General features: G+C 41.8%; 1 protein-coding gene across 1 annotated transcript in view; it reads right to left on the bottom strand.

The window, feature by feature from the left end:
• Nucleotides 1-1524: 1524 nt before the first annotated feature.
• The window catches only part of LOC111161001 (testis expressed 11), a 273790-nt gene continuing 253639 nt past the window's right edge, over nucleotides 1525-21675 (bottom strand). Inside the window, exons 27-28 of the mRNA XM_022524429.1 lie at nucleotides 2202-2366; nucleotides 1525-1596 (exon numbers count right to left, since the gene is read on the bottom strand). Of these exons, the coding sequence (XP_022380137.1) occupies nucleotides 1525-1596; nucleotides 2202-2366 (237 nt within the window). The remainder of the gene's footprint in view (nucleotides 1597-2201; nucleotides 2367-21675) is intronic.

Here is a 21675-nt window from a genome sequence, read left to right as displayed (position 1 = left end):
ATTACTGGGTATCTGGGACATGCCATCTTAACCTTAACCAGTAATGGGACAAATTGACATTGTGTGACTGTTGGTACAATGTACCAAGAAGAACATATCAATCTTGTTGCAGACCTTCCAAAAATGCTTACACTGAATCTAATCATTAGGAAACATCGAACAGACTGGAGCTGAGATTCATGCTACAAAGTAATTAGCCTGTACTCTTAAAAAAATGTCAAAGTCACAAGAGAAAGGATGAGAAATTATTTCCGTTTGTAGGAGATGAAAGAGACATGACAACTAAATGCAACTTATGCTCCTGAACTTAGGAAGGGCTTTATTAGGACAATCGGGGAAATATGAATGGGGTCCTGTGGGTTAGACAGTGGAATCACATCATTGTTGATTTCAGCTGGGATCCTGTAGAAGAGTATCCTTGTTTTTAGGAAATACACACTGACGTATGAAGGGATCATGGAGCAAGATGTCTACAAATTAATCTCAAATGGTTTAGAAAGAAACACAAAGAGAATAATAAAGCAATGTGGTAAAATGTCGACATACAGGGAAGCTGGGTGAAGGGTGGATGGCAGTTCTATGTGCTTATCTGCATCTTTTCTGTAAGTATGAAAATGATTTCAAAATCAGAAGTTAAACACTGTTACTACAAATCAACTGGGGGGGGGGGAGCCAATGTGATCCCGCACTTACTTGCACTAATGCAAGTCTGGCCAGAATGAGGCTGCTGAACTCTTGTGTGGGTCAGACCTCACTGGAACGTGGGATTTGGTTCCCGGAAGGTGAGGGGCCTGGATAAGATGAGGAACCGTGCTGAGGGGGTCTGGGAATGTTAGACCAGAAGAAAAAGCCAGGAGGATAGGGAGGTGCTTGACATCTATCTTCAGTTCTCCAAAGGGCATCTGGGACAGAGAAAGCAGACTTTCTCTGCTACAGGGAGACAAATTTCTGTTCAGTATGAGGAAGAGCTTTTTACCAATTAGAGAGCAAAAAAGGGGGATTGAGCTATTTCAGGAGTTCTGGGTCATAGGACAGAGATGCTCTGATAGAGACGGGACTACCCATTCTCATCAAGCGAATTTATGAGTCTGATCAATTCTGGGCCCAGTAATGACTAAGGTCCTTCTGATGCAGAGTCCATGGTTCTCTGTTCATCTTCAGGTGGTGAGAATTTGAGCCCTTCAGGAATGAGATGCACCCTGTGTCGGGCTTGGATGAACATCTCCTTCTGTTCACATGGGGCATGACTCATCCTGCTCTCATGTGGGGCTATTTCAATACATAACATCCTTAGTACCTTGAAAAATTTATTTGTCCCCCAGAAATGAGCTGGTCACTGCAGTAAAAGTCAAAATGCTTTTATTTTAGAAAATGTCATCTAACAACGTGAAAACAGGACCTGAGAAAACAGAAACAAAAACTTAGCAGAAAGTCTGGCAGGAACTTAAATGCTCAACCTCTCAGGACCAGACATCTTCAGGTTGCTGGCAGCATGTCCGCTCAGATTCCTTGTCCCAGCACTTCTCACTCTTCATTAAAAAGTGAGCCCTTTTTTCGATCCAGTGCTTCCACAAGCTCACTATACAGAGTATTCACCTGGGGAAGAGAACAGCAGGTAGATTTCCTGAGACACAGGGAGATGTGGCACAGCTTCCCAGACTCTTAAGGGGAAGCGGGACCCCACTGCATGAGGTCCGTTCACTTGGGACAGTCAGCTGTTGTAAGGGAGAAGGTGCTTAAAACATGAAATATCCTTTGTTCTTATTTGGTAGCAAGACGTTTTTCCCCCCACCAAGCCTCTCCTGGTTAGCTAGTGGCCTAGAAGTCTGCAACCCGGACAACCCCCTGGAGAAAACAACTCCAGAAACCGTCACTGTTGGCCCAGTGGGCATCCTTCCCTACTTGCACTGGCACGGACAGTGATGCACCCTTCCAGAGTTCTATCCTGGCATTCTTCTTAGATTCCACTTGCTTTCCCTAGGCTCCCCACTGACACCAAGTTCACCATCCTCCCTGGTTTTCGCTCTAAGATGTTACTGTTTATAGTCCCCTCTCACAGTTCTATGGAACCACTGCGAGGAACAATGATCAGAATCCTTTCCCAGCCAAGGAAAGTAGGGCTGAGACTTTACCAGGTGCCCAGATAGAACCTCTCTGCTCCCCAAGTCATTCTATCCAGCCCTAGCCCTCTCCCTCCTCACCTGAGTTTCGTAGCTTCTCTTGAGGGAGCCAAGGTGGTCCAGAAAACGCAAGGCTAGGCCACACCATTTTTCTGCAGATACATACTTTCTCCTGCCATACATATATATGCCGGTGTTCCAGGACTTGATCATCAGCCAGAGAACCTCTGCTTCTGGGTAGCCTTCCTGAAATCCAAGAACAGCATCAGCACCAAGCCCCGTTATTATTAAACAAACAGTGGGTGCGCTGCTAACACCAAGGAAAGAGCCACAGCCTCCATGAACAATCCCAAGCTCCTTGGGAGTAGGAGGAGAGCATCTTGAAGGTTTGTCAGCTCTAGAATGCTCCACAGCAAGGCCTCATAAAGTGACATGTAAACTGAAAAAGCACCAAGGCCCACTTGGACTGAGTCTTGGTCTCCCTGACGCAGGAGAAAAACCCTATATCTTGTTGGGGGCTCCCCCTGGTGCTGACCTCAGTCTATTATCTCCAATTCTCAGAGAAGCTTGTCAAGAAGCAGTTTTATTGAATCTGTTCATTTCCTTGACCTGAATCATCAGTGTGTATTTAGAATAGAAATTATATTCATCTTTAGGTTTTGCATATATAGAGAGATTTATTTTAAGAAACTGGTTCCCACAATTGTGGGGGCTGGCAAGTTGGAAGTCTGTAGGGTAGGCCAGCAGGCTGTATGTTCAGGTAAGAGATGATGTTGCAATCTTGAGTCTGAGATCTGTAGGGCAAGCCAGTGGGCTGGAGACTTGGGCAGGATTTCACCGTTACAATCCTGAGACGAAATTCCTTCTTTGGACAATCTCAGTTTTTGCTTTATTTTGGAGGGTAATCTGTTTTATTGAAAGTCAACCAACTGTAATAAAAAAATACTAATCTTTTGTGCTGATAACACGTACCTAGCTATGAACAAAAGGGGCCATTTCTAAGACAGTCCCTTCACTAAAGGGTAGTCTTTAATGCGGCTGATCGCGAGATTTTGCAATAATGAAACGGATTAGTCTGAGGAGCTACTTTCCAAGTTCTTGTATAGGAGATGGACCCCAAAGGGAGCATTCACGTGCTCAATTCAGGTTAAAGTCCTGCGTCTACACAACAGGCCTCTGAAGGGGGAAATGTGACAGAAGACTTGGGCTGCAGTTTCTTGGGAGTGTCCGTGATGTCTCAGCTGAAATTCTTTCACTTGTTTGGGTCTATAGAAAGCACCAAGCAAAAAACACTCTGAGAATGAGGGTGCTAAGAGGGATAAAACAAAGCTCTTATCCTAAAGGACACATAGTGCCTTTGGGGAGACAAGGCATCCATGTACAGAGAGGACTACACAAGGTATGCAAGTAAGGACTAGTCAGAGGGACACGGGCATTAGGTGCTCTGTTCAGTTAAAAAAAAAGAAAAACCAAACGAGCATTAGACTGGCGCAGTCAGAGAAGGTCTCATCTCTGCTTGAAATGCCACCCTGTCCCTGTCCACTCAGTAAACGCCTCTTCTTTCTTCAAATTCACAAGCGGAGTCAGGTGCTCCTTTCTCTCTGCTTCCATAGCAAGCTTTACACCCCTCTAATACCTCTATCATCTTGCTTTGGTACCGTTTCTGTGTTCATCTCCTCCGCCAGACACAGCTGAGTTCCAGGAGGTGCAGGGCAGTTTTCTTGCTCACCTTGGTGTCTTCAGAGTCGCACACCACGCCTGGCACATCACAGGGGCGCGACAGATGTTTGACGGATGCATGCACGAACGAATGAGTCAACACCCAGTCCAAGGCTCCCTCCTCCATGAGCCACTGCCTGAGCCCCACGGCCCTCTGCGCGCAGCACTACAGCAGTGCTTTCTGACACCGTGTTGTCTGTCTCCCCTACGACACCGGACTTCCTTGAAGGCAGCACAGCATCTACCTTCATAAAGTCACAGCCTGGCACAGTGTCTGACAGGGTTGCGACTGTAACTGAACACAGCCAAATGACTGAACAAACAAACCTGGCCTTAGGGCAGAGGAGAAGGAGCTAGACATACAGAGATGATCTAAAAGCGCCACAACAGGCAAATGCACAGAAAGCACATGCGCAGCTGTCAGGGGCTGCGGTGGGGAAGAATGGGGAAGGGCGGCTGGTGGTTACAGGGGCTCTTCAGAGTGATGGAAATGGTACAGAATCAGACACTGACGGTGCTTGCACAATATATACCCAAACCCACTGAACTGGATACTTGAACACTGTGAGTTTTATAATACATGAATTATGTCTCAATAAAAATTATAATGTAGACCTACAGAAAAAGAGAAGGGATTCCATGTGGGCAGAACAGAACAAATAAAGACCTGGACTTGCTTGAGGCTGTAAACGTCTCAGGGGGACTAACCCTTGTTTGGCCTAAGTGGACAATTTATGTAGGGAAATTAGTGGGAAACAGGACAAGAAATGTGGGCTAGGGCCACCTAAGTACGTCCTAAAAGCTTTTCCTCAGAACATTAGTGTCATGAAAAACAGAAGGTCAATAAAAACCATCACATTAGTTCATTAAGCATTTTAGGAAGTTTTACAGAAAAGAAATCATGTGACTGTGCTTAATACAGGGTACGGAGACCATTTACTGACATCTTGTGGAATGTAGTTCTTGAAACACTGGCCTGGAACATAAAGCGTTTTGCATCAGCAGCCACAGATTTGGGAATTTATTCTGCCGGTAATGAGATAACACTGAAAGTTTCTGAGAAGGGAATGGATAATGATGAAATTAGAGTCTAAGTAAGAGTGAAAGGCCAGTGGTGTTTAGAACGGACGTGAGTGTGAGAAAACAGCAAGACCTGTTCAAATGGAATTGTTAAAAGTCTACGGATGAAGTGGTGAGGGCAGGAACTAACATGGCGGCAGTGGAAGGATCTAAGAAACATTCTGGAGGAAGAACCCATAAAACCTGGGAACTGCTTTGATACGGGAGATGAAAGAAACATCAATTGAAAATGGCTCAAAAGTACATAGTTTAAGTGGCTGAGAGAATGCTGATACCATTGAAAGAAGAAACTGGAAGATGATTCTGGGGATAAAGGATCAAGATAATGATAAGTTCTCTTTTAATCATGTTGGGCCTGAGGTAGCTTTGGGAGACAGGTAGGCTGTTGCAGGTATGGATTGGAACTTAGGTAATACTTGAAGTGTATCAATTCACTTGAAGGACAGAGTTACAGAATGCAGAGAAGAAAAGAGCAGAGAATCATGGAAATGTTCACAGTTGGGTGGAAGAGTGAAATGACAATGCAGAGGAATGGTGTGAAAATAAAGGACAAAGGAAAAAATTCCAGTGAGGAGGCAGTGGCTAATAATGAAGGCCAGGGTAAAGACAGAGGCCACTAGATTTGTTAGCAGTTGGTAACTCGTGGTGCTGCTGAGTACAGTGTGGCTAACAGGGCAGAGAGTGAGGGAGAGTGGTTCAAGATGAGGACAGACAGGGAGCTGGGACCTTGTAGGCCACATTCAGAAGTTTGGTCCTTAAGAGCAATGAGAAACTACAGAGGAAGATTAAGCAAGGTAAGAACATCATTCTGTTTACTTGATGGAAAAGAAAGCGAGAGATGCAAGGAGACCAGCTAAATGTTTCCTACAGTAGCTGAGGCAAAGACGGTAATTGAACAAGGTTGGTCATGTTAGAGGATGGGAAGACGTGAATGAGTCTGAGATATTTAGGAGGCAGAGCTGACAGGACTTGGTGATACGCTAGAAATGGGGGGTGATTCCTAGATGTCTGGCTTGGGCAACAAGAAGAACGACAGTACCATTCAATGAGTTAGGAAACAGCAAAGGAGTTTTATTTTCCTTTGTATTAGCTGCCCTCATGTCCAGCATTGCTCAGGAGAATCTTAGCCTTCAATAAAGTAATGCATCAGCGCAGCTACTCACCCCAAAGTGACATAGACTGGCCTAGGTGAAATACAAGTCAATGATGGCAAACAGAGGTGTGCGCTCTTAGGACTTTCTGGGGCTCCTAATTGAAGCCAGTTTTTTCTGTCCTCACCATCTTAATAAATGCAGCAGTCATACATATCTCTAACAAAACAAAGTGTTCTGGAATGCTATGACTGTCTCTTTAGGTTCTCCCTCAGGGTTCCTGAAGTGATTATTGTGCACATTAGTTTTAATTGAGATTTAATTCAAGTACCATACAATTTACCTATTTAAAGTATACAATTCAATGGTTTTTGGTATATTCACAGAGTTCTGCAATCATTGCCACAATTTAGAACATTTTTATCCCCTTTAAATGGAACCCTGTGCATGGTAGTCACTCCCCAATTCCCCCCAAACTCCCCCCACGTCCCTTGGCAACCACTAATCTAATTCCTTGCTCTAACAGACTGGCCTACCCTGGACATTTCAGATAAATGGAGTCATACAGTACGTAGTCCTTATAACTGGCACCTTTCACTTAGCATAATGCTTTGAAGATCCGTCCATGTTGTAGTATGTGTCAGTAACTGATTTCTTTTTATGGCAAAGTCTGTTTCCTTCACATGTGATGCTTCTTATGTTGCTTCTCAGGACACAGCCTCTGTTCTTATAGACTGCCCTTACCCCGGGGGAAAAAATCTCTAGGTCCCTGCTCCAGAGTTTTGGGGGGTCAGTGGACCCCTTTCTTCCAAGTGATACACTTGCTTTTAGAGTAGGGTATTGGGTAAGGTGGTAGTCTCAGTGCTCTTGGCTGGCTTCTTTGGGTGGGGAACCTCTGCCCTAAGAATTAGCTGGGGCAAGGGTCCCAGTGGTGACTTGCCTGAAGTAGATCCTTTGCCCAATAAATGGGGGATGGGAAAAGGAAGGGAGGCCTCACTCTTTTGGCCATACTTGCCAAAAATTTAGCCTCTGTAGCTTGGCACTGAAGGTCGATAGTAAGTGCTGACACCCTGCGGTTCTTTGTGGGACATCATATCCTTTGATTGGGAGGCTGAGGGGAATGGGAACATTTTCTCCTTGGCCACACTTTCCTGGAGTGGAGTTTCCATCATGCTGAGCTGGAGGTGGGGCAGGGAGTGAGTGCGTCATGGCTCAAGTAGCATAGGCACTTAAGGTTCTTACCAACATTTAGTAGATTTTCTTGAATAGATCCTTTTTTTGTTTTCTGTATGTTCTTAAAATAGTTTCTAAAGACTTCAGTTTTTTTTCTTTTCCTTCTTTTAAAAGATTTGTTTTTAAAGATTTTATTTATTTATTTGAGGGGGGAGAGAGAGAGAGAGAGAGCAAGCGCAAGCACACAGGAGTCGGGGAGTGGCAAAGGGAAAAGCAGACTTCCCACTGAGCAGGGAGCCTGATGTGGGGCTCTCTCCCAGGACCTGGAAATCATGACCTGAGCCAAAGGCAGATGCTTAACCAGCTGAGCCACCAGGCACCCATAGATTTATTTATTTTTATTTGAGAAAGAGAGAGCGCAAGAGCGTGCATGCTGGTGTGGGGAGGGACAGAGGGAAAGGATCCTCAAGCAGACTTCCTGCTGAGTGAGGAGCCTGATGCAGGGCTCAAGCTCACCACCCTGAGATCAGGACCTGACCTGAAACCAAGAGTCGGACGCTTAACCAACTGAGCCGCCCAGGTGCCCCCAGTTGATTTTTCTATAACTTTCACCAGTATGGCTGTGGAAAATGCCCAGTCAGATTCTCATACCACCATTACAGAGGTGGAAGTCTCTAGAAACCTCCTTTTATTGATAAGGAAACAGAGGCCAAGAGATTCAGTGCTATCTTCTTAGGGCCACACAGTATGTTTGTGGCACAGATAAGAGTAGAAGCCAGGGGCACTCACCAGCCTTTGACTGGTTACCGTCTATATTTTTAGTATTTTCCCAAGTACACTCTCTAATTTAGTGGAAAATCTCTCCATTTTCACCCGATGTTAACAAAGAAATATATTTTTGTTTATATAGATTTCCTTGGTTAATTCTGTGGTTGAACAGCTTCTGCATGTGTTTCTTAGCCAACTGCATGTCTTCTTTTGTAGCTTACTTACCTACAAAAAAAAAAAAGCCATTGCTTTTGCTCATTTTTTTCTGGTGTTGGCAATTTTTTTCTTATTGATTTTTTTTAAAGATTTTACTTATTTATTTGACAGAGAGAGATCACAAGTAGACGGAGAGGCAGGCAGAGAGAGAGAGAGGGAAGTAGGCTCCTTGACGAGCAGAGAGACCGATGCGGGACTTGATCCCAGGACCCTGAGATCATGACCCGAGCTGAAGGCAGCAGCTTAACCCACTGAGCCACCCCAGGCGCCCTTTCTTATTGATTTTTAATTTAAAAATGGACACATAGATGAATGGAGCAGAACAGAGACCCCAGAAATAAACCCACAATTATATAGTCAATCTATGACAAAGGAGGTAAGAATATGCAATAGGGGAAAAGACAGTATTTTTAATAAACAGTGCCAGGAAAACTGGAGAGCCACATGCAAAAGAATGAAACTGGACCACTTTCTAACACCATACGCAAAACCAAACTCAAAATGGATGAAAGACCTAAATGTGAGACCCGAAACCATAAAAATCCTAGAAGAGCGCACAGGCAGTACTTTCTCTGACACCAGCCATATCAACAGTTTTCTAGATGTTTCCCAAGGTCAGGGAAACAAAAGCAAAAATAAACTATTGGGACTGCATTTAAATAAAAAGCTTTTGCACAGCAAAGGAAACCATCAACAAAATAAAAAGACAACCTGATAGATAGGAGAAGAAGCTTGCAAATGATCTATTTGGTAAGGTGTTAATATCCAAAATAATACAAAAATGTACACAACTCAACCCCCAAAAAACAATGATTAAAAAATGGACAGAGGGGGGCGCCTGGGTGGCTCAGTGGGTTAAGCAGCTGCCTTCGGCTCAGGTCATGATCTCAGAGTCCTGGGATCAAGCCCTGCATCTGGCTCTCTGCTCAGCAGGGAGCCTGCTTCCTCCTCTCTCTCTGCCTGCCTCTCTGCCTGCTTGTGATCTCTGTCTGTCAAATAAATAAATAAAATCTTTAAAAAAAAAATGGACAGAGGACCTGAGTAAACGTTTTCCAAAGAAGACCTACAGATGGCCAACAGACACATGAAAAGATGTTCAACATCACTGATCATCAGGGAAATGCAAATCAAAACTCCAAGGAGGTATCACTTTATACCAGCTAGAATGGCTAAAATCAAAATGACAAGAAATAACAATTGTTGGTGAGGATTTGGAGAAAAAAGGAACCCTCATGCATTGCTGGTAGGAATGCAAACTGGTGCAGCCACTGTGGAAAGAAAACAGTATGGAGGTCCCTCAGGAAATGAAAAATAGAAATACCATATGATCCAATAATTCCACAACTGGGTATTTACCCAAAGAAAACAAAAACACTAATTCAAAAAGATATATGCACCCCTATGTTTACTGCAACATTATAGCCAAGATATGGAAACAACCTATATGTCCATTGACAGACAAATGGACAAACACACACACACACAAATATTACACAGCTATAAAAAAGGATGAGTTTGTGCCATTTGAGACAACATGAATGGATGGACCTGGAAGGTATTATGCTAAGTGTAATAAGTCAGACTGAGAAAGACAAGTACCATATGATTATACTCATAAGTGGAACCTTTAAAAAAAACCCAAACAAATGAATAAACAAACAAAAAAGCAGAACCAGACTTATAAATACAGAGAACTAGGGGCACCTGGGTGGCTCAGTGGGTTAAAGCCTCTGCCTTCAGCTTGGGTCGTGATCCTAGGGTCCTGGGCTCGAGCCCCGCACCGGGCTCTCTGCTCGGTGGGGAGCCTGCTTCCCCCCACCCCCTCTGCCTGCCTCTCTGCCTACTTGTGATCTCTGTCTGTCAAATAAATAAAAATCTTTAAAAATAAAGAAATACATACATACATACATACATACATACATACAGAGAGCTAACTGATGGTTGCCAAAGCGGAGAGAGGCAGGGTTGGGCAAAATGGATGAAGGGGAGAAAGGGATACAGGCTTCCAGTTATGGAATGGATCAGTCATGGGAATAAAAGGTGCAGCATAAGGATTACAGTCAGTGATACTGTAATAGTGATGTAATGGGACAGATGGTAGCTACACTTGTGCTGAACACAGGATAATGTATAAAAGTTGTCAAATCACTAAGTTGTACACCTGGAACTAATATAACATTGTGTATCAACTTAAATTAAAAAATAAATAAAAATGATACAAATATTTTATCATTTAAGTCTATGGCATATTTTAAAGCTTTCTGTGGTATCTTGGGTCATTTATTAATTTATGTAACTGAGGGGCACCTGGGTGGCTCAGTAGTTAAGTGTCTGCCTTCAGCTCAGATCATGATCCCAGGGTCCTAGGATTGAGTCCCACATCAGGTTCCCTGCTCAGCGGGGACCCTGCTTCTCCCTTTCCCTCTGTCACTCCCCCTGCTTGTGCTTGTGCTCTCTCTCTCTCTTTCAAATAAATAAATAAAATCTTTTTTAAAAATTTAGGTAACTGAATCTATTTTTTATTTCCTGCACCAGCTTCTGGATCGGTCCTCTCCATCCCATAATTAAAAAATGATTTTCCTATATTTTCTCCTAATACCTTCCTATCTTTGATTTTGTTTAGTTCTTTAATTTTTTTTTAATTTTAATTTTTAAAGAATTATTCATTTTAGAAAGAGAGAGTACGTGTGAATGGGGGGAAGGGCTGGGGAGAGGGAGAAAGAGAGCATCCCAAGCAGATGTGGGGCTCTATCCTATGACCCTGAGGCCATGACCTGAGCTGAAATCAAGAGTCAGAGGACTAAGCCACCCAGGTGCCCCATAGTTGTTTTTTTTTTTAAGATTTATTTATTGATTTGAGAGGAAGGAAGAGAGAGAGAGAAAGCACGAGCCAGGGGAGGGGCAGAGAGCAAATCCTCAAGCAGACTCCCCACTGAGTGCAGAGCCAGACCTAGGGCTCAATCCTAGGACCCTGAGATCACGACCTGAGCCAAAATCAAGAGTCAGCATCCTAACTAACAGAGACACCCAGGTGCCCCTCATGTTTAGTTTTTAATCCATCTGGATATTCCTTCTTTTGGTCTTATTTTCTGCACGGTATGAAGTAAAAAACAGTATGAATACTTACCACTTATATACTTCTCATGTGCTAGACAGCTCTCTAAATACTTTACACATATTGGTTATTTAGTATTACTAGTAATATTGTAAAACAGGCACTATTTTTATTTTGTAGATGAGGAGACATAGGCACAGAGAGTGAGGTGATGTGACCAAGGTCATACAGCTAATAAAGGGCGTGGCCAGATTTTAAGCAGGCAGTCTGGCTCCTAAGTCTGTGTTCAACCACTGTGTTATAGTGCCTCTCAGTTTAAAGGTAAGGATTTGGCTTTACTTTTTAAATTGTCCTTAAGTCATTTTTTAAATAGACCATCTTTTTCTTGGTGATCTGATATACTTCCTTCATTGCATACCACTTTCTCATATATATGTGGGTCTTTTTCTGGGCTTTATCCTCTTCTATTATTATTTGTGTTTTTGTTTAATATCATGCTTTCAAAATTAATAATACATTATAGTTCTTATATTTTTTCAGACAAATCTCCCTTTTGCTTATTTTCTTTGGGGTAAGAATTTTAGCATCATCACATTTCATTCAAAAGATCCTATTAAGAGGGGTGCCTGGGTGGCTCAGTGGGTTAAAGCCTCTGCCTTCAGCTCAGGTCATGATCTCAGGGTACTGGGATCGAGCCCCGCATCGGGCTCTCTGCTCAGTCGGGAGCCTGCTTCCCACCCCCCGCCCTTGCCTGCCTCTCTGCTTACTTGTGATGTCTGTCAAATAAATAAATAAAATCTTTTTAAAAAATCCTGTTAAGAAATCCTATTGAGGGGCGCCTGGGTGGCTCAGTGGGTTAAGCCTCTGGCTTCGGCTCAGGTCATGAGCTCAGGGTCCTGCGATCGAGCCCCGTATGGGGCTCTCTGCTCAGCAGGGGGCCTGCTTCCCCCACCCCGCCCCCGCCTACTTCTCTGCCTACTTGTGATCTCTCCCTCAGTCAAATTAAAAAAAAAAAAAAGTCCTATTGAGGGACACCTGGATGGCTCAGTCAATCACGCGTCTGCCTTTGGCTCAGGTCATGATCCTGGGATCCTGGGACTGAGTCTCTTTGCTCAGTGGGGAGCCTGCTTCTCCCTCTGCCTGCCCCTCTCCCTGCTTTTGCTCACTCTCTCTCTGTCTGACAAATAAATAAAATCCTTTAAAAAAAAAGAGAAATACTATTGAGATTTTTATTTTGATTGAATTTAGAGAAACTGAGTCCTATTAAGCCTTCTCAAGTCCTATTCCCATTCCATCGCCATGTCCAGGAACATGGTATATATTCCATTTGTTGCAGACCTGTGACATTTTTAGAGCAGAAAGGGAAGATCTGCAGAAAGACCGAGATTGAAAATAATGGAGTACTGGTAAAGTGCTTCAAGAGGTATGGGAAGTTTAAACTCACATGTATAAGACTGCAGGAATATCTCTTCTTTTGAGAAAAAGGTTAAGATGAGTAAATAAGTACAATGGCAGAATGTTATGGTTGACACATGGGCCATGGGGGAACTCATACTTAATGTCCTTAACATGAATCCATGGACAGTTTTGAGAACTGGACAGTTCTGTGCTTTTTTTTTAGAATTTATTTTTGTTTTTTTCATAATTAACATATAATGTATTATTTGCCTCAGGGGTACAGGTCTGTGATTCATCAGTCTTACATAACACTCAACTCTCTGTGCTTTTCTCTAGTGATTCTGCTGATTAATATCAGGAGAAGAACTGATGGCAGTGGGTCACAAGGTTAGGAAAAAAAATGAAACAGCAGGCATTACCAAAAAAAGTAAAAAGAAAAGAAAAGGAAAAAAGAAGAGGAAAAAAGGAATGTAGTTAGAATGGACTATAAGAGTATGGAAAGAGCTGAGCTATTTGAAGTCCAAATGAGAGCAAAGAATGGGTGTGGGGAAGTAAGAGAGATTATAGTAACTAGAAAAAAACTTTTGAGATGACAATCTCGGAAATGGAGCTTATATGGGGGTACAGACAGTGGCTAAAGAAGAGCAAAGACCTGTGTGGTGAAAAAAAACAAAACCAACCCTCCCCCTCACTACCACCATGAAGTGGATGGATTGATAACATGGATGCCAAAGTCATTCAGGATAATAAACTTAAGTTACCAAGGAAGAAAAAATTGGGCTCAGAAAATGCTAGTTCATGACAACACTGATAATGAAGAGACAGAAGACACAGATTTTAAGTGACAAAAAGCAGTAGGAAGACAGTGTGTAAAAAGCACAAAGTGATAACAGGAAGCAGGGATTCAGGTAATTTAGTTCCTTCTTCTGCCGAGAAAAAGGCAGTGGAGAAGATGAGCCCTCCACAAAAATGATTAAAGAGGGACATGTCTTGAGGGAAGATCCTGCTTTGTTCTAAGAGGAAGAAGGGAGAAGAGGTGAAGACTGATAATAAGGAGAATATTGCCTACAATTCTGTCGGGGGAAACACTATCTTTTTGGGGAGTTTGGATGAAGTTATAGATAACCCTGAGAGTGAGGGTAAGGATTTAGAAAACGCAGAGCTATTACAGACTTTGGGTGAGGGGCGGAGGAGACTTGGGGAAAAAGGAGTGATGTAGCAAAGTCTGTGTTTTAGGGAGATATATTTAATAAGGATGAATAGGTAGAACTGGAGAAGAGAAGAAAGAGTTAGAGACCACTTAGGAAACTAACTACAGAAATCCAGAAGAGACACGCTATCTAAGCTTGGATCAAAGATATCTTTGCATTAACCTCAATTTCCGCTACAACAAGATGTGAAGCTTGGAAGAAGAAAAATTTGATGAAGGAAAAACCCCAGGACCACTGTGCTGTGAAAAGTGCTCCAGGTTCAACTCTGAGCTCTGCTCTTGCATAGCTGCATGAGCTCGTGTAAGATATTTAATCTTTCAAGGCCCCAGTTTACAAAATAATAAAACTGAAATAGGTTAATCTTTTTTTTAAGATTTTATTTATTTATTTGTCACAGAGAGATCACAAGTAGACAGAGAGGCAGGCAGAGAGAGAGAGAGAGAGAGAGGGAAGCAGGCTCCCTGCTGAGCAGAGAGCCCGATGCGGGACTCGATCCCAGGACCCTGAGATCATGACCTGAGCCGAAGGCAGCGGCTTAACCCACTGAGCCACCCAGGTGCCCCTGAAATAGGTTAATCTTTTTTTTTTTTAAAGATTTTTTTATTTATTTGACAGACAGAGATCACAAGTAGGCAGAGAGGCAGGCAGAGAGAGAGGAAGGGAAGCAGGCTCCCTGCTGAGCAGAGAGCCCGATGCGGGGCTTGATCCCAGGACCCTGAGATCGTGACCTGAGCTGAAGGCAGAGGCTTTAACCCACTGAGCCACCCAGGCGCCCCTGAAATAGGTTAATCTTAAAGCTCATTCATTTCAGTTCCAAATTCTATCAGTCAATGAATGAAGCTTTACACCTTTCATTTCCTTCAGATCCTAAGTCTTGTTTATAAACTGTTTTAAGACTGGCAGAAGTAGTAATTCTGTCAATACTAAACATGAAAGGAAAGATGATACGGACAAACGGGCAAGCAGTGTTTCTTAAATTTCACATGCATACAAGTCACTTAGGGATATTGGTGAAATGCAGATTCTGATTCAGTTGGTCTGGGATGGGGCCTGAGATTCTACACTTCTTACAAGCTCCCAAGAGATGCTAATGCTACTGGTCTGTGGACTATACTCTGAGGGCCAAACTCCTAGAAAGTATAGCTCAATAGTCTGAACCACCTTAGCTTCCTTTGTAAAAGAAATGAGGCTGCTTCCTTCTGGGCTTCCTGATGGTTATGCAACATGCCTTGGTGACTCTTTGTGACTCAGAAGTCATCTGTGAGATTTGGTTTGTCGTTTTTATTTGGGTATAGAGATTTCCCCCTATTACCTATGCTTTTGTATGATCATAAAAATGAACCAGGGAACTTCCGCTTCTATGAGATGGAGTAGATGTACCTATCCTTATTCCTTCTACGAAATACAACAAAAACCCTAGACATTACTCATAAAATAGCCAGAAGACTCCAAAAAGACATTATTCATAGAACAAATATAAGAAGACTCCAAAACATAGAGAGATGAAGAAAGACTGGCTAGGAAAACTGGGGCCAAGGAATGATACACTGGTTGAGTTCCCTAGGGTTTCAATTGCTTCATATATCTGAGAGTTGGTGCAAGAGATGCCAACAGGCATAGACAAACAAAAGCCCCAAGAAAAGTCTGTTCTCTCTTGACAAAGTACCACGAAAAGGGCAGCAATGCAAGACAGAAAACCTTTAGGTGTTAACTATTCCATTAGAGCTGAACATCACAGAAAAAACTGGTCCCAGCCCCACCCACCCCAGCAAAAGCTGAGTGGGAACCCTAAATTTCTATCCTTGTAGGGTGTAATGAGGCACCCCAACCACTGCCTGCATGGTATCAGAGAATGACAGGGAGACAAGACTTTAATACCCAATGGCTGGAAATGAGGCATTCTCTTACCCCCTGAAGTATCAGTGGAACCTAGACTTCCACCCCCAGAGAAGGTGGAACGAAGGAGGAACAAAGTCTGCAAACACTTGTGAAGAGGCAGGACTTTAACCATCACACAGCAGATAATGAGACCACAAAGTTAGTGGAGGCCATGTGGGGCGCCATCTCCACCCAGTAATAACAAGGAATCCTCCCCCTTGAGTATCAGTGGTGGCCAAGTGGGGAACCTGAGCATCCATTTCCACCTGGAAATAATAAGACCAAACTCTCCTCCCTGGCATAGCAGTGTCAGAGAAATACACCCAAAACAGAAGGTTCAAATGAGATCGAGAGTCTCATAAACATAATATGGATATGTCCAGGTTTCAGTAAGAAATCACTCCTCAGGGTGCCTGGGTGGCTCAGAGGGTTGAGCCTCTGCCTTCGGCTCAGGTCATGATCTCAGGGTCTTGGGATCGAGCCCCGCATCGGGCTCTCTGCTCGGCGGGGAGCCTGCTTCCTCCTCTCTCTCTGCCTGTCTCTCTGCCTACTTGTGATCTCTGTCTGTCAAATAAATAAATAAAATCTTTAAAAAAAAAAAAAAAAAAAAAAGAAATCACTCCTCAAACCAAGAACTAGAAAGAACTCAGACTGAAAGAAAGAAAAACAATCAACTGATGCCAACACCAAGATGATAGAAATGTCACAATATCTGACAAAGATTTTAAAGTAACCATCATAGCACAGTGAAGGAAACAATCAACAAAATTAAAAGGCAACCTGTGGAATGGGAGAAGATATTTGCATATGACATACCCATAAATCCAAAGCACAAATAATTCAATTAAAAAATGAGAAGACAGGAGGAGACATTTTCCCAAAGACATCCAGATGGCCAACAGACACATGGAAAGATGCTCAACATCACTCATCATCAGGGAACTACAAATCAGAACTACAATGATATACCGCCTCACACCTGTCAGAATGGCTAAAATCAACAACACAAGAGACAACAGGTATTGGTGAGGATGTAGAGAAAAGGAACCCTTCTACAGTGTTGGTGGGAATGCAAAACTGGTGCAGCCACTCTGGAAAACAGTATGGAGGTTCCTCAAAAAGTTAAAAAGAGAACTACCTGGGCGCCTGGGTGGCTCAGTGGGTTAAGCTGCTGCCTTCGGCTCAGGTCATGATCTCAGGGTCCTGGGATTGAGTCCCGCATCAGGCTCTCTGCTCAGCAGGGAGCCTGCTTCCCTCTCTCTCTCTCTCTCTGCCTACTTGTGATCTCTCTCTGTCAAATAAATAAATAAAATCTTAAAAAAAAGAGAGAGAGAACTACCCTATGATCCAACAACTGCACTACTAAGTATTTACCCAAAGAGTACAAAATACTAATTTGAAGGGATATATGCACACTGATGTCTATAGCTACATTATCTACAACAGCCAAATTATGGAAAAAGCCCAAATGTTGACTGAAGAATGGATAAAGAAGAGGTTGTATGTATGTATGTGTGTGTGTATATATATATACATGTAGATACATATCTACAGATATATATATATATCTACATGTAGATACATACAGACATATAGACATATATATATATACTATACATACACAATGGAATATTACTAAGCCATCAAAAAGAATGAAATCCTGCCATTTGCAATGATGGGGATGGAACTAGAGTGCATTACGCTAAGCGAAATAAGTCAGTCAGAAAAAGACAAATACCAAATGATTTCACTCATATATGGAATTTAAGAAATAAAATAGATGATCATAGGGGGGAAAAGAGAGAGGCAAACCAGGAAAGAGCCTCTTAACTACAGAGAACAAACTGCTGGTTACCAGAGGAGAGGTGGGTAAGGGACTGGAATTTGTTAAGTTTTCACACAAAATACATAGGTGATGGGGATTAAGGAGGGCACCTGTGATGAGCACCAGGTGTTGTACTGCAGTGCTAAATGACTCAACTACACACCTGAAACTAATATTACACTGTATGTTAACTAATGGGAATTTAAATAAAAACTTTAAAAAACCCATCATAAAAATGCTTCCATAATGTATATACTTCACAGAAAAAAATAGAAAGTCTCAGCAAAAACACAGAAGATATAAAGAACATACAGAAATTTTAGAACTGAAAAATATACCAGCTGAAATAAAAACCTCCATAAGTATCAGGAAAGACGCTGGTTTTAAGGCTGGTGATGAGGAGAATAACTACCATGACTTTCAGTGCTTTAACGAACCCTCAGATGTGAGGCCTTCTGGCCAAGCTTCTGTGATTTCACACTGTCAGAGCATTTGCTGTATCCCTGGGGCCTGCAGCTTCCTGTAAGTTTGCTGTGGTGGAACCAAGAAAGAAGGCATATGCAGATTTCTACAGAAATTATGATTCCATGAGAGATTTTGAGGAGATGAATATGGGTGGTATCTTTCAGAGTGCAAAGTGGTTTTGGAATGTAAAGAATTACTTTGGGTTGAGTTCCACTGAAGTTTGTCACTGAACTGTGTTCCCAAACTGTGAAACATGAATATTGGGTTATGGATTAGTTTCTCTTGATAAACAACTAACAAATCAAAAAAAGGGGGAAAAAAAAAACCCTTTCATGAATTGATTCAACAGCAGAATGGAGGTGGCAGAGGAAAGATCAGAGAACTTAAAGAAGAGAAATTACTCAATCTGAACAACAGAGGGAAATAGACAAAAAATAAGAGAATAAAGCCACCAGGGACTCATGGGACAATGACAAAGATTTTAACCTTCCTGTCATCTGAGTCCTGGAAAGAGAGGACAAAGAGGTTGGAACTGAAAAAAGTACTCAAAGAAATTATGTGTGAAAACTTACCAAATTTGGCAAAAGACATAAACCTACAGATTCACAAAGCTGAGTAAATCCTAAACTAACCAAAGAAATCCACCCAAGAGACATCATAGTCCAACTTCTGAAAACTAAAGACAAAAACAAATATTGAAGGCAGCCAAAGAAAAATAACACTACTTACAGGAAGAAAACAAGTTAAACATTAGCAGATTTCTCACCAGAAGCCCTGCAGGTCAGAGAGGTGACACAGTATTTTTGAAATACTGAAAGAAAAGGATCATCAACTTGGAATCCTATAACCAACAAAAACATCTTTTGGGAATGACAGAGAGATAGAGACATTATCAGATAAAGAGAAACTATGAGAATTAATCGTCAACAGATCTCTAAAAAAAGGGCTAAAGGCAGGGTGCCTGGCTGGATCAGTCAGTAGAGCATGTGACTCTCAATCTCACAGTCATGAGTTCAAGCCCCATGTTGGGCATGGATCCTACGTAAAAGAATGGCTAAAGGAAGCTCTCCAAACAGAAAAAAAATGGTAAGAAAGGAACCTTGAGGGGCGCCTGGGTGGCTCAGCGGGTTGAGCCTCTGCCTTCGGCTCAGGTCATGATCTCGGGTCCTGGGATCGAGCCCCACATTGGGTTCTCTGCTCGGCGGGGAGCCTGCTTCCCCCTCTTTCTCTGCCTGCTGCTCTGCCTACTTGTGATCTTGCTCTCTGTGTCAAATAAATAAATAAAATCTTAAAAAAAAAGAAAGGAACATTGCAACATCAAAAAGGAAAAAAGAAAATAGTAAACCTGCATTTTTATATAGGTAAATACAATAAGCTTTCCTTCTCCTTTTGAGTTTTCTAAATTACGGTTTAAGGTTGAAGTGAAAATTATTAACACTGATGTGGTTCTAAATTTATGTACAGGAAAATTTAGGACAATTATAAGTTGGGGAGGGTAAGGAGAGGGAAGGTTTCTATTTATTTTAAGATTTTATTTATTTACTTAGAGCGCAGGTGTGTGAGAGAGATCACACATGAGCAGAGGGTAGGGGCAGAGGGAAAGGGAAAAGCCGACTCCCCACTGAGTAGGGAGCCTGACACAGGCTGGATCCCAGGACCCTGAGATCATGGCCTGAGCTGAAGACAGATGCTTAACCAACTGAGCCACCCAGGCGCCCCAAAAGGTGAAGTTCCTATACTTTACCTGAACTGATGACATGATGACAGCAGTAGACAGTAATAAGTTTTAGACACACACACACACACACACACACCCTGTAGTATCTAAAGCAACCAATAAAAAGCTATACAAAGAAATACAGTTAATAACACTAGAGATGAAGCAAAATGGAATTCTAAAAAATGTTCAAGTAATCCACAGGAAGGCAGGAAAGAGAAAAAAATGAAAAACAGGCAAAACAAACCAAAAAATGAAGTGGCAGGCTTACTCTCTAAGGGATTGTGATCTAAATATACTGACGAAAAGACACATTAGTGAAGCTGACTAAAAAATGTGCTGCCCATATGCCGTCTATAAGAAATTCACTTCAAATATACAATTATAGGCAGGATGAAAGTAAAAAGATACAAACAGGTATATTGTGTAAACATTAATCAAAAGATAGGAGTGGCAAATATTAGTGATTATAGACTTGAGAGCAAAGAAAATCACCAGCTAAACAGAAAGACAATATATACTGATAAAAAGAGGCTACTCTATAAAGAAAATATAGCAATCATAAATGTGTATGCATCCAACAACACGGTCACAAAATATGTGAAGGAAAAACCAAGAGGAGTGAAAGGAGAGCCAAATAATTCTAGTTATAGTTGGAGACTTCAACATGCCTGCTCAAACACTAACAGAAAAACTAGCCTGAAAATCAGCAAAGATATATAAGAACTTGGCAACACCATCACCCGGTAGGATCTAATCAACATCTATGGAACAAACATTCTTGTTCTTGTTATCCTCCTAACAAGAACAGGATACAATTTTTTTCAAAGTGCCTGTGGAATAGATACTAAGATCATATCCTAGTCCATAAAATAAATCTCAAAAAATTCAAACAACTGAAATCATACAAGCTGTGTTCTCTGACCACAATGGATTAGTACTCTAATTCAGTAACAGAAAAATATTAGGAAAATCTATAAACACTTAGAAACTAAACAATATACTTCTAAGTAATTCATGAGTCGAAGAGGAAGTCTTGAGAGAAATAAAATAATACAATGAAATAACTGAAAGTGAAAATACAACTAGCGAAATTTGTAGGCACAGGTAAAGCAGCACTGACAAGGAAATTTACAGCCCTAAAATACATACTTTAGAAAAAGAGAAAAAGTCTCAAATTAATAATTTAAGTTCCCATCTCAGGAGCCTAGAAAAAGGCAAACTAAATGCAAAGTAAGCAGGACAAAGTAAATAATAAAGATTAGAGCAGAAATCAACAAGACTGAGAACACAAAGACAATAGAGAAAATCAGTGGAGGAGATGGTTCTTTGAGAAGATGGATAAAATTTACTAACTTCCAGCAAGGATGACAGAAAAAAAAGGAAGACAAATTATTGATATCAGTAAATGAAATAAGTGGATATCACTATAAACCCTGCACACATCAAAAGAATAATAAAGGAATAATAAAAAGAACTCTATACACAAAAATTTGATAACTTAGATGAAATGGTTCACTTCAGCGAAAAACACAACTGATCACAACTCACCCAAGAGAAAACAGATAATTTGAACAGCTCTGTAACTATTAAGGAAAGTGAAATTATAATTTAATAACACTTGAAAAAAATATCCAGGCCCAGATAGTTTCACTGGAGAATTCTATCAAACATTCAGAAAAGTATTAACATAAAATCTATACAATCTTTTCCAAAAATATGGAAGAGAAGGGAACATATCCGAATTCATTTTATAAAGTTAGTATTACCCTGATACCAAAAACAAAGACCATATACAAAAAGAAGGGGTGCCTGGGTGGCTCAGTTGTTAAGTGGCTGCCTTCAGCTCAGGTCATGATCCCAGGGTTCTGGGATCGAGCCCCGGCTCAGGCTCCCTGCTCAGAGGGAAGCCTGCTTCTTCCTCTCCCACTCCCCCTGCTTGTGTTCCCTCTCTCACTG

This window comes from Enhydra lutris, unplaced genomic scaffold (assembly GCF_002288905.1).
Source record: "Enhydra lutris kenyoni isolate GAN:26980312 unplaced genomic scaffold, ASM228890v2 scaffoldscaffold81, whole genome shotgun sequence".
In the NCBI taxonomy this organism is placed as follows: domain Eukaryota; kingdom Metazoa; phylum Chordata; class Mammalia; order Carnivora; family Mustelidae; genus Enhydra; species Enhydra lutris.
The sequence above is the reverse complement of the archived record's forward strand: the minus strand, read 5'-3'. Positions and strand labels throughout refer to the sequence as shown.